The 12,874-nt window shown below is 40.6% G+C and overlaps 4 protein-coding genes across 4 annotated transcripts; 2 read left to right on the top strand and 2 right to left on the bottom strand.

Annotated features, from left to right (window-relative positions):
* Positions 1–1,069: 1,069 nt before the first annotated feature.
* On the top strand, positions 1,070–1,449 carry MELLADRAFT_93083 (uncharacterized protein; the record flags this gene model as incomplete). The annotated part of the gene is made up of 2 exons (XM_007416062.1): positions 1,070–1,366; positions 1,426–1,449. The coding sequence occupies 2 exons, from the start codon at positions 1,070–1,072 to the stop codon at positions 1,447–1,449; spliced, it is 321 nt and encodes a 106-aa protein (XP_007416124.1).
* Positions 1,450–7,126: 5,677 nt separating this feature from the next.
* Positions 7,127–7,726, bottom strand: MELLADRAFT_67639 (uncharacterized protein; the record flags this gene model as incomplete). Its single annotated transcript, XM_007415995.1, has 2 exons — positions 7,127–7,367; positions 7,572–7,726. 2 exons carry the CDS (start codon positions 7,724–7,726, stop codon positions 7,127–7,129), a joined length of 396 nt encoding a protein of 131 aa, XP_007416057.1.
* Positions 7,727–8,534: 808 nt separating this feature from the next.
* On the bottom strand, positions 8,535–9,307 carry MELLADRAFT_67638 (uncharacterized protein; the record flags this gene model as incomplete). Its single annotated transcript, XM_007415994.1, has 4 exons — positions 8,535–8,585; positions 8,699–8,772; positions 8,846–8,974; positions 9,037–9,307. The coding sequence occupies 4 exons, from the start codon at positions 9,305–9,307 to the stop codon at positions 8,535–8,537; spliced, it is 525 nt and encodes a 174-aa protein (XP_007416056.1).
* A 2,634-nt stretch (positions 9,308–11,941) lies between these two features.
* On the top strand, positions 11,942–12,755 carry MELLADRAFT_111647 (uncharacterized protein; the record flags this gene model as incomplete). The annotated part of the gene is made up of 2 exons (XM_007416063.1): positions 11,942–12,033; positions 12,509–12,755. The coding sequence occupies 2 exons, from the start codon at positions 11,942–11,944 to the stop codon at positions 12,753–12,755; spliced, it is 339 nt and encodes a 112-aa protein (XP_007416125.1).
* Positions 12,756–12,874: the final 119 nt, after the last annotated feature.

Raw genomic sequence — 12,874 nt, 5'->3', positions numbered from 1 at the left:
CATGATGCAGTGAGTAGAGAGTAGATTTGAAAAGTGAGTGAGATATATAAATAAAGAAAGAACAAGAAAAAAACTCATGATCACAAAGGTATAGCAATTCAGATAAAAGTTGGAACTTCGATGATGATCCCTGATCTCAAAGTGAAATGAATGGAAAAACTGGAATATGGATAACATTGTTGAATTTGATCTCCACAACACGTAAGAGGAAGGCCTGATTAAAATTGCTTCGTTTCGATAAGACACTACTAAAGCTGAGGGCACAGGTTCCGGCGTAAGACTACAGCTATTCCGCCAGTCACATTGAGAACAACAAAGTGACCTAACAACATCAAAAATGTAATTATGTGTCTGATGGGATTCAAACCCATGACCTCAGTGCTAACTGAGATACATACTAGAGTGCTGCCTTTAACACTAGCACTGAAAAACATTGACGTGAGCCCAGCTGGCACCAACGTGACGTGAGCCGCAGGTTGGCCCCAAGACAACGCCAACCAAAATTCACAACCGGGCTTGACGCAAGCCAATGGGTCATTGAAGTGAGCCAGGTGGTTTACGTAGGCCATTGACTCATCCAACCTAGTCCAAATGAGATTACAATTCCACTAAGACGGTTAATCACCACCACTTGCCTGCCAAGAACGTACGATCTAGTCTAGATTGGTCTAAGTCTTGGAGCTTGAGTGGGAGCTTGGAACTCGGACAATTCAATGTCCACAAACATCCAGTCTTGCTCACCTCCTAAGAATCAGGCAAATTGCAGTATTAGAGGATCTCACTCAACTCTTCCTTCACCCATTCCCACAAACCCACTTTGTTCAACTAGTCTCTAACAAATTCTTGATTTACTACTTTTTTGATTTTTTCTCTTTGTACATCACCTCTTTTTGTACATTGCTTCATTTACTCTAAATCATCATGTCTATAGTTCACCACAACAACCCTGAACAGTTCCTAACAACTTACTAGTACTGGTACTTCTCACCCCGACATCCAGGCTGCCCTAGCTCAGGCTCTGGAAGCTCAAAACAAGAAATACAAAGCAAGGCTTGAAGCTCAAGATTTCATGATAGAAAAACTACTGTCTAAGTTGGAAGACCTTACAATCAACACAACTGCCAATCCAACCGCTAGCACCTCACAACCTGCTCCTACTAAGAAGTTGACTCCCCAAAAGGCTGTCAACATCAGCACTGCAACACCGGTCAAAGGCCCTAGCAGGGCTGTTTCAGAGCCACCCCCAAGCTTATCAAGGACCAAATCCACCACTTGTGCATCAAAACCTTCATCTACAAACCCTCCAAGGAGACGTCCCCATCAAGTGTTCAGTACCAAACACCCACTGGGCCACAGAAAGAACGAGGTAATGTGGTCTTTTTTATTGCCTACTTTACATACACGTGTTAACTTTTTAAACCCTAGGACACCTTCCAAATTCATATCTGAGTTCTTTGGGGTATGTTGGAAGTGAAGCCTGTTCCGCCACCTGCTTATCAAGGCAGCATGGACTTTTTGGCTTGCTCCTATACCAATCTAAGAGCAGTCACCAGGGCAATTGAGCACGCCAGAACTCCCAGCATCATTTCTATGTCTCTGATTCAAACTCTCTGTGACACTAAGATCACAGTGTAATTTTACTAGTCACTGGCAGGCCAGTGAGTTCCATTCAACTCAATCCAATCTCAATTCAATGTCAGTTCAATATCAGTTTGACCTCCAATCATGTTTGAGTGGGGGATATGCATGGGCTGCATAATCTCTCAAACCTCCCAGACATTCTGACACCTTCATGTGTGGACATGCAACCAAACTTTATTCCAGTTCATTCTGGAAGGCCGTTTGTCTGCTACTCTAGGCCAAATATTGAGATTGGATTGATATTGAACTGACATGGATTTGAGATTGGATTGAGATTGGATTGAGCTGGACATACTCACTGGCGTGCCAGTGAGTAGTAAAATGACACTGAGGATGCGCCAAATCCCAGTTGCCCGGGGGATGATTACTCTGGATCAGCAAGCCATCCTCATGGTTCACGTGGCTCTCTCAAAGGCTGGGCTATCTGTCAGGGGCCCTGACTTAACACAAAGTCATGATGCACTCTTCAACACGGCCAACCAATACATCGCTATCCGAACGTTCCACAAAGTTTCAATCGGCCCCTGCTATAGATATCTCCAGGTCAATCCCACACTTGTGGACAATATTGCCCTTCCTAAAAATTTTTACAACCACTACGTGCATTACCTATCCACGGGCAATGTCAAGAGAGGGGTCAACACTCCTGGCTGTTTGGTTGAGGCTGAGTGCATCAAAACCCTATCCCACGTCGTCAAAGAGTACATATTTACCCTCTCAGCATACTTTCTCTCAAACCACTTACACATGTCTCATTCTATTCAATGCTCCGCTAGCAACATCTTGCCTGCAATTTGCTGAAAAGCACAAGTTTGCAAAACGCTACCTGCTCATCCTCAAACAACCCTACGCTCACAGCGATGGCAAGCTTGACCTTGATCTTCAAGTCCATGTCATCAAGACTCTTGAATACCGCTCTGCCAACGCCAACAAATTTATCCAAAGATTGGATTCTATGATGAATTGTGTTGACACCACGTCTGGCAAGGCTCCTCAGTGTCAACCTCAATTACTACCAATGGTTCTTGTCCCTTGCAGGTTCAAATCTCCTCTGTTGCTCCTTCCAATCAATTATTACAAATCTAGCAGGTACAATTCTCTGACTTCTTCACAAAAGGAAGAGATGGTGAATTGTAAGTAAGTTGCTTTATTACCAAATGCCGCCGAATCTTTCATTCCTGCTCCCAACACCCATCCAGTGGAAAAATTATCTGGCCGTGAGTTTAACAAGAAGTATCACTGTTGCCTGACTACACCATATGTAATCAACGCGCTGGCTGGTGACTCTGAAACCAAAGATTTCAGTGGTCCAGGTTTTGCCAACAGACCTATAAATCAAGAAGATATGTCGGACTCAATTGATTTACAGGCTCCCAGTGAAGGGAGCAATGCAGAAGATAAAGCAGCTGTCAGTAACAAGTTCTTTGCTGCTGGGGACTGGGGTGATCTGTCTGAAGAGAGCAAAGATGGTTTGATTAAACCCCTGACAAAGATGAAGATGACAATGAAGAAGAAGAGTTTGATACAATTGGGGATCAGTTGATGCAAGATTAGGGGTTTGGATGTTTGGTCTCAGTCTTGAGCGTTTCTGCATTTCTTTTGTTGTTTGATCTTATGTTTTCTTGGTATACACCAATTAGGCACATTTGGTGGAGATGTCTGCTAGCGGTGATCTAAAGAGTGACTGTAAGGGTACATGTATAGACGTAGAGGCATTAGGCTATGGGATGAGATGATGGGTTTAGATAGACTGGATATACATTTCCCCGTCCACACTAGCTTTGGATAATCCTTACTCTTCTGAGAGCCACTCCTGGGATTATCTGGAGCTAGGTGAGTTTCCTTGATTTCTTTGGGTTCTTTTCTCTGTTGTTAGTAGACTGACTCTTCTGAGAGCCACTCCTGGGATTATCTGGAGCTAGGCCTCAGTTCTGAATACAAACATAAGTCCTAACTCAGCGCTTTCAAGAGAGTCTCATCAGAGAAATTGATGTCTTCAGTGAAGGTCATTGAAAGACCTTACACTTTTTTAAGTTACTACTTCAAAACACTCCGGAATCTCTGATTTTCTTTTCAAAGATTACTATCTGCCATCAGCCAATCAGTCACCAGTATAGCAGTTGTACTTAGATACGAATCAGCAATTCAATGAATCTGTAAACCACTGTCAATCTTTAATCTGTATTGAAACACTGTTGATTCACAAACCTTATCTTGTGTCAAATGAGTGGTGCGCAATCCCACAAGCCAGAAAACTACCTCGACAACCCGGAATCTATTCTGAAGCAGGCTTGCAAAGACAAACGCAAAGAAAGTGTGGAGTCACCTCCTCCAGCACCGCCAATCCTTTATAACTGGCGACCGGAAGCCACTACCTCAGGCTCCCCAAGGGACACAGATGGTATCATCTATGCGTTGAATTATAAGTTCGCCCCTAGCACTTCACCCACCCAGAAACTACCACTTTCACTGTTGCACTTCTCCTAGTGCATCTGAGAAGACTATCATTGATTTACATTTCACTAAACTGTTGAATCAAGAAAACACTCACCTGTTGGATCGCACACCACACCCACCGGGGTACTTTCAGACAGACACACCAGCAGCAAAGTGATAGGGACCACACTTGAGGAACTTTGCAAGAGAAAAAAGGAACTTATTAGGTCCCTCAATTTCAAACAAACATAAACATAACATATGAAATCATTGATATGCATGAGATGATATATATGGATTGAAAAGGTGGACCCAATACATGGTGACTAATAACAAAGACAGTACAATGTAGTCACAGAACAATATGACAGACAATATTTTCTTTGCACCAATGCCTGGGATGATTTCAATCACAGACATAAGTTTCCCAAGAATGTGATGTTGTTCCTTTTGTGTAACCTCCTGATGAGCCGATCGTTTCATCTGTCAATCATATCTTCCATCATAAAGTGAAAACAGATAGGGTGCATATTTCTTGCCAATGAAGCAAACCCCCCATACCACACATTGGTACACTCACCCACTGAAGAAGTGAAATACCAGCTGTGAGTGCCGCAAAGCTTGGGGAAAAGCTTTGGGTCCCCATTCCCTCAAGATGTACTGGAGCAATTGGGAATAATGCTTTTGGGAGGCACCCAAATTGTCAGCCCTGAGTACTGAACCATAGTACCATAGGCTGACAAATAACAATAGGAAAACATTAAAAAAAACAATAATTACAACTCAGACTCAGTTTCAAGAGTCAAATTACATATGAATTAACATATGTAACACATGTAAAACTTTTGTAAAAGACTGTGTGAGTACACGACTTTACATTTCCCAAAAGATTACATACATTACACACATGTAACATATATGTAACCAAGTAGATAGGTCAATACAAATATGTAGTATAAACCTAACCTTGGAACCACAAATTGTGCGCATAGGATTTTCAAACTTCAGACTATAAAAACCTTGAATATGCGAAATTCAGAATCATCATCACATTACATCTTTAACATTTTTATTATACAATAAAACCTCATCACCAACTAGATTATAAGCTTTCAGTAAAGTGAAACTTTACTATCTTATTTGTGATTGTTATCTTTGTCTTGTGGTTCCTATTTCCCAATTTACTGTGACTGGTCTTAGTCACAGTTTTGTAATAGTTGTTGATTACCATTCGTGGAATCAAACTATAAAGGAGGTAGTCCTTAAGTGCTGCTTGATCTGATTTAGGATTTAATCAGATCAAGAAGCTTTAAACCTGTGTAGTACCTCTATTAGTCAGAGTGTAAAGTACTAAAACACTATAAGAGAACTTAGTGTTCTTAATCAATTTATTTCTAGCAGAACGATCCTTGATTACGTGTAAGTCACTGAAGATTCAGTGCACGGTTTCTACTATTGATACTAGTAAAAACCTCACCCAAATCCCTGAAAAGCCTTTCTTTAAAGGTCCTCTAACTGCAGTCTATACTTGTTTGTTACAAGTATAGAGCCTGAACCTTATTTCTCCGCCTTTAAACCTTGTAGATCATAATCCCTACAAGTTTATACATTTTCCTTAGTTATTTGCTAGCCTAAAAGAAGCTAGTAGCTCACACAAATGTCCATTAGGCACAATAATGGTAACACACGGAATTGTTTGATGCCACAGTAGCTGCACTTTATGAGATTGCGTGCAAGCTTCTTGAGAGGACACAAGCTTAAGTGGGAGTTTATCTTGATTTGTAAAGCATATAGCAAGCATAGATAGATACTGGTACAAATCAAGGTGATACAACTTTCTCATAGGCTGTGATGCAGGAATATACTCCACGTGTAAAGTGGTCAGTCCAGGTCTTGCGCAACACAGTCCATATGGGGTGGAGATGTCCTCCCCTGAGTCAATTAGCTAGGCCCTGGAGACATCAAAGATGTTTGTTTTAAAACAGTAAAACCAGAGATATCTGAAGGTACTTACCCTAACCGGAACGGTGTTCATTGGGGGCAAGAAGTGGCATTTAATCCCAATTGTTTCAAAAGCGTTAACTAAGAATTGATCTTGTATTTGATCACTCTTGGCGGTTGTGAAGACAATGTGTTTTAAGTTGGGTAGCACGGTGAAAGTTGCAGGATGATTTTCCTCCAACATAGTACGTCAATAAAGGTTGTCCGACAAATAGGTAGCAACCAGGACTTCGACGGTTTCAAGCATAGGCCAACTGAGCCACTTGAGGTTTTCTGTTTTCAAATGTGAATACTCACTTTGTAATATTCTGAGCTTTGGGAAGACATGAATTTGCATAGCATGTGGGGCACGGTCGGGAATTGAGATTATAAAAATGATTTTGAGTGTTGCAGTAAGACCAAGAGCGACAAAGGCTGATGGATCAGGATTACTTGGCAGATATAGCTCAAGGGTGTTGATTGGCCGTTCCTCTCCGCGACATATATTCATAGTGGCGTGATGATTCTTGCGGGAACATGTGACATAAAAGTGTGTTAGATTTGAGAGAGAACCCGGCCTAAGATGTAGTGATGGTAGTGATGCGGATCTGATGGTTAATGATTGGAAAGATTCAGTGCCTTCCAAAAGGGTCTTCACAGATTTGTGATCGTGAATCACGTTGGAAGAAGCGGAACCTTGGATTACAAGTGTTTGTAGGTTCACAACTTGGTGTATTGCACTGACAAAGACAGGGGAAAACCCGACTATTTCAATGAAACATCATTTCAATGTGATTAAAGTAGATCCGCATAAGGTAATGATAGCCGCGGTGGTCTCCAGTAAGATTGACCATGCATAGGACAATGTGGAGCAAGTTGACACGGTGCCAGGTAACAACTTGAAGGAGGGCAGCGTGAACCAAATCCCGGCAAGATAAAGATGACAAACTTGAGGATAGCCTGGGGTCAGAAAGCACTGACTCCAAATTCTTGTCAAGCTGCTGGTGCCAGGGTTACAAGTTAACGGTAAACTTTCAAATACCAGGGGCACAATCACATTGTTCCAAGATCAGCCCAGTGAGCGTGATTGCAAAAGTTGTACAATGTATGCATGGTGATGTGATGGAATTTCGGCACTGTTCACAGCGTTGGAAGGGATAACAGGGATTTGAAGAATCACTTGGTTGACAATCAAGTCAACAACCTCCACGGGCAAGGATTGAGGAGACGTCATAGGGGTCACAACAATCGGGAATGTTGACATATTAGAAACTGGTATTGGATTGCATCGTGAAGTGCATAAGTTACGCCTGTAAACGAGTTAAGTTGTTGATGGACAAAAAAGTGATGGATGAGGCTCACCGGTTGTCGGAAAAACAGGAGTGTGGGTGTCCAATGCTAAACCGGGAGTGTTGGTGTACAATGGAAGGATTATGATGGATATGTAGCATATGCTGTTTGATTGTATTCTGGGTACAAATACAAAGAAGAGGTGATAGGTGCAGTAGTTATACTTTGGTAGAGTGGGATTGTGGTTCAAAGCTTGGACATTGAATGCCGACTGAGTGTAACTGTGAGAATGTTGGGTAGATTTGGTCCCAAAAAGGGGAGTACCCATGACATGCAAGTTTGGGGATGGTGGTGTTATCGGCACGGACAGGATAGCCATTGTTGGGGCTCAAGGTGGAGACAAATGTAGCATGACAGCTGGCCACAAAATGGAACGTCCCGTGAATGCTTGATGGCTAAGGGCATGGAGTTTGTTGTTCAAAGATTAAGTGATGGCAGATACAATCCGGAGCGCACCACTGTGAAGATTGAATGATGTAGACGGTGGTCTTGTATGTGGGCAGTGGTAGATCCAGTCTGGTTATAATGAACATGCATCAGCATCATTGTTAATTTCTGCTTACTATGTTGATATTTGTGCAGGGGGTTTGACCTCTAGGACCATTTTTGGCACCATGATTTGGGTTGTTTGTATCATGTGACTACTGTCAGTGATATCTGTTCTATTGGTATAATTGTTAACAAAATTAACGATATTCAATGAAAGATGTGACAATGGTTGATTATCTCTTTGTACAGCTTGAATTGATTTCAATACCTTTTTTTGAGGTACCCTCTTGTAACAGGTTTCAAAGTGCAAATCATGTTTGCATCTTCTCTATGAGATTCAATGGTAAACAGTTTGATAATCTTGGAGGAAGACTAAGAATGATGTAAAGAGACTGTCCAGATCCCCATTTTATTCTTCTGCTCCTTGGTTTTTTGGACTGATGATATGTGCACTTTTCAAGTTTTTGATAGTCATGAGATCCATGTAATTTATCACAATTTTCTGTATAGGTACTATACCTTGATAACCTTGCTCCCATAAATTGTTCCAAGTTTTCCCGCAAAGCTTGAGCAGTTTGGCACAGAAAGTTTGGCAAGCTTTGTAAGATGAGTAGTAGATGTGGAGGGATCCACAAAAATCAATTGGAACAACACTGGTTGGTAGTGTCAGTCAGATGTGATTGCTTGGTCTGCAAAACATGAATAAGTGGGCCCACAAAACTTTTTGAGCCACAGCCAGATCTCATTCAAGAGAGTCTTTCTTTTCACACGCTACTTTCAATTCTGTCCAAAGAATACATACTTGATCCTTCTGAAGTTGTTCAACATAATGAAACTTTTCTTTGAGAATGTCAACCTGTTCCGTTAACACAGTGACTGGTTGTGCAACAAGTAAAACAAAATATAATTACAATAAAGTCCTTGAAGTTCAAGCAATTGCACCACACACCCTTGTCTTTGTTCAGCATTTCTTCCTGGAAGATGTTGACACCAGACTTGATATTGTTTGGCCAATTGGTTTTGCAGCTGTATTTTTTGGCAACATCAGTGTTTATTGGTGAGATGTCTTCATGAATCACTAAAAACCAAGGGGTCAGGATCAGTGCAAAGACACTGCAAATCTTAGATCAATAAACAAACCACTGTTTTGGGCTTGAAACCAATTGATATTGTGAAATGATATGAGATCTTTTTGGTATCCTTTGGAGACTGAACTTGAGGCTTCATGTTTCCTGACTGGTAGTGATTTGCTTGGTTGTTTGAAAGGTTTCAAGAAGACCAACTTCTGGACCCTATGATTCACTGGAAAAACCGTTTGGTCTCCAATTTTAGTTTGTTTCATAACTTGTTTTGAGTGATTGTTCAGCATTTTAGCAGTAGATGTCCAAGGATAATTATTCAAACTGCACATTGTTGTGGGTGAAGGTTTTTAGATTGTTTCAAGCTCAGGTGTCAAATTGAATCCACCTTCTTTGGAAGAGTTGGCTGCTATATTGATGGCTGAAGATGACATGATATGAATTGGATAGACTGGGAAAATATGATAGGCAGACTGGAAGGACAACATTGCTTATTAGGCAAATCATTTTGGATACTGCTTGGTGCAGGACCTACCAGTACTTCCTTTGATGCAATCATACTTTGACCGGATATTTTTGGCAGAGTATCCAATGGTTGCCCATCTGTTAACAGTTTCAGATTGTTAGACATTTTGACCCAGGTTCCAGAAAGTGATCAATAGACCAAACTTACCACAAGTAATCATTCCTTGTTCCTGGATTTTACCTCTCACAAGGACTGCCAGATCCCCCCTTGACGTTGAGGGGGGTTGGAGTCTTGCAGTTGTCTCCAGCCTGCATTGCAATTGATTTCCATCTGAGCGGCTCAGATATGCATGGTTCCACCACCTTAGCACAAGAAGTCCCAATGAACAGCCCTGCATGTTCAGCAAATCCTCTAAATTTTAGGGAACATAGGGATATTGAAGAGGCCCAAGACTGAGTCTCAGGTGCTGAGACTCAGAAATTTCACAATCTGACACACACATAACACTTGTGTCACACCTTCAATGATATCTCTCCTCCGGCTCGGTGCCTCATGTCGGTTCTCCTGTCGGACCATTGGCTGACCGGGAAACCTGGGAAACCAATCCCTGAGATCAATTTACGCCGTTAATACATAAATATCCATGGACCCACTCAATAGAAAGCAACTTCATCAAATCTTGAGCGTACTTAATTAAATACCTTCACATACGTTTGCAAATCCGATCAACAATCTTAGTCATAATTCTAAGCACTTGAAGTGAGAAAGAAATTGGCCAATGATTATTTAGCTAGAACAACTTTACTTATTCAATGACAAAATAAATCATAGCAATATTATATGCAAAAGAGAATATAGGAACAATTGAATTATCAATAGAAGAGCATTTAAAAGAGATTGAAGAGAATATTCGAAAGAATGAAGTGGCTATTTTAGAAAATGAACGACTTGAGAAATCATTAGGAGAAGAAGAAGGAAAGTATAAAGAAGTGGAAAGTGAAACGACTGAAATGTTTTCAAAAAAATTTACTCACTGATTGCAAATTTTGAATTACAGGATGAGCATGTATTGAAGGCTGCAATTGCTAATACTAGAGACAGTGAATCGGAAGGAGAAAAATTATGTGCTGAATTAGAGGTAAAGGAAGCTTTGAATGAGAAAGAACAAGCTGAACTTGACCACATTCGAGATTTGTTGAAAGGTAAGTCATTCAATTCACAATTTAAGTCGCAAATCATTTCAAGATGGATGACTGATCAATGGAAATGGATTTTTTCCTAAAACTCGAGTCTTTGCCGATCAAATCGAAGTTAATCAAGCAGAACTTGCACCATGGGAAGCACAAGTAACTACTCAAAAGGACCACTAGATTTAGCTATGAGTGAAAGGAATTTAATTTTCAAGAAAACGGAAGATGTAAAAGCTTCACTTGAAACTGCCCAAGAAACAATTGAAAAGATTGAAACTGAGACTAAAACTAAGGTTGGTGTACCCTCCAACCCTTCTCCATATTTTCAAAGGAATGCATCAAAACAGTAGCGCAAATGATTTGTTTAGAAGTCAGAGAGGATCATTGATGATACATTCTTTCTTGGCTTGCATCTGTACGCTATGGAATGTGCCTTTCCTTATTTGGACGGTAAGTGGATTTTTTTCGTGATTTTTTTCAAGTTAGGATTGCTTACAAAGTATATGATTAGTTGAAATTCCAAAGTTATAGTTTCCTTTATGAGCCATCATGGTGGATGATAATCATTTTGGTGGGTAATCTTTTCTGAAGTCAGATACACATGTTATAAGCATTTTCCTGTTGGTATATTTTGAAAATGAGTTAGGGAATTGATGGACTCTTGGCAGTCACTGGAAACATGTAAGCAGTTTCTTTCAGAAATAGTATGACACATTTGTCAATCTCATGCTGAATATGTTATGAGTGATCTTGTTCCAGAAATCTATTCCTCACTCATTCCAACATTCAAAGTGTCACAGTCTTGTCAAGTGGTTCAGAACCTGTTATGATTCATCAAGAGCTGTTGGTTCTGAAGATGAAAAACCTATCTCGGTATCATCTTCCTGACATAATATTTGACAAAGTCATGACTACAATTATACCTTGATATTGGTCAAGATACTAGGCAAATTTCAAACTTTTGGGGTTTTGTAACTTTACTCTCACCTTCATCCTCACAACTGAAAGGTTATTCATGTATATATGTACTTCACAGATTCTTGGTCCAATATAACTAGTTTACTAATTGTGCACATTTCTTTCTTTGTTTGGAAATCATGAGCCGTTCATAAATGCCTTGTATTGAGCTTTCGGAAAGCCTACTTCGAGTCTTTTCCAAATCATGAGTCAGACAGATGGAGTTAGATGAACGGTTTATTCAATGACAATATTTCACTTCATTTACCAAATTGATGGAATTTATTGGAACGAAACGAATTTGGAGGGTAAAAAAAGCTATTTGTGCGAATACACAAAGAATTTGAGTTGATATGCTCACTGAAGTAATGGCCATAGATTCAAAGGGTAATTGTGATATTTCCAGATCTCAACTTCACATTCCTATATGGTGGTCACTTCAATCGTATGCTGTCGATTTTTATCACAACAGTGGTGATGACACATTGACAACATTTCCTGAATGAATCAAATTCCTTTGCTCAGAGACTTAGTCCAATAATCAAACCAAATTGATTGTTTATCCAGCCTACAATACCTGCGGCTCTCTAGTCTGTACTATCTTGCCTTACCATTCACCAGGTGGTTCTTCTTGGTCTTAAGTGGAGACAATCTGATTTTGCTCTCCTCCGGCCAAAGTGTCTGAATTATTCTTGGATTGGCTAACAGTCAAGACATCCGAAGTTGAGGCTGTAGTCTCAGAGGAACGCAGGGAACTTATATTGTTATTATGGGACACAGGTATGTTGCACAACCTAGGTCATGTACACCACGAGTTGTCAGCTCAAAACAGCCTCTCTATTTTCTCATTTGATCTTTTGAAACTCTTCCAACAAATTGCACAAAACTATTGTCTGGCCTGGCATCATCGGCCTGATCAGTTATGATACTTCTTATTATGGTCTCAATCCTGCCGTACTTGCCAAGGCTGCCAACGAATACCTGAAATACGCAAAAAGCGCTCAAGAAATTGCCAGTGGTCTCCGACTTGGTCAAGATGCTTTGAATTGGATGTCTAGGTCTACAACCAATCAAGCTTCTAAAGAGAAACCCGAGACATCACAAACAACCCCAAGTGGATCTAAGAAGAAAGAAGAGCCAGAGCCATTAAACATTGATAAGGATTAGTGGAGGACATATGCGTTCATGGACGTATGTTGACATTTTCCTGTGTGAAATGTCAAAGTTCAGTTTTCCAAATAGGCTCATCCGGTTTTCTGAGCGGAATCTCCGTTGAATGAGGAGTG

The sequence above is a fragment of the Melampsora larici-populina genome (genome assembly GCF_000204055.1).
Source record: "Melampsora larici-populina 98AG31 unplaced genomic scaffold MELLAscaffold_56, whole genome shotgun sequence".
In the NCBI taxonomy this organism is placed as follows: domain Eukaryota; kingdom Fungi; phylum Basidiomycota; class Pucciniomycetes; order Pucciniales; family Melampsoraceae; genus Melampsora; species Melampsora laricis-populina.
Note: the sequence above shows the minus strand (reverse complement) of the source record. Positions and strands in the feature narration are given on the sequence as shown.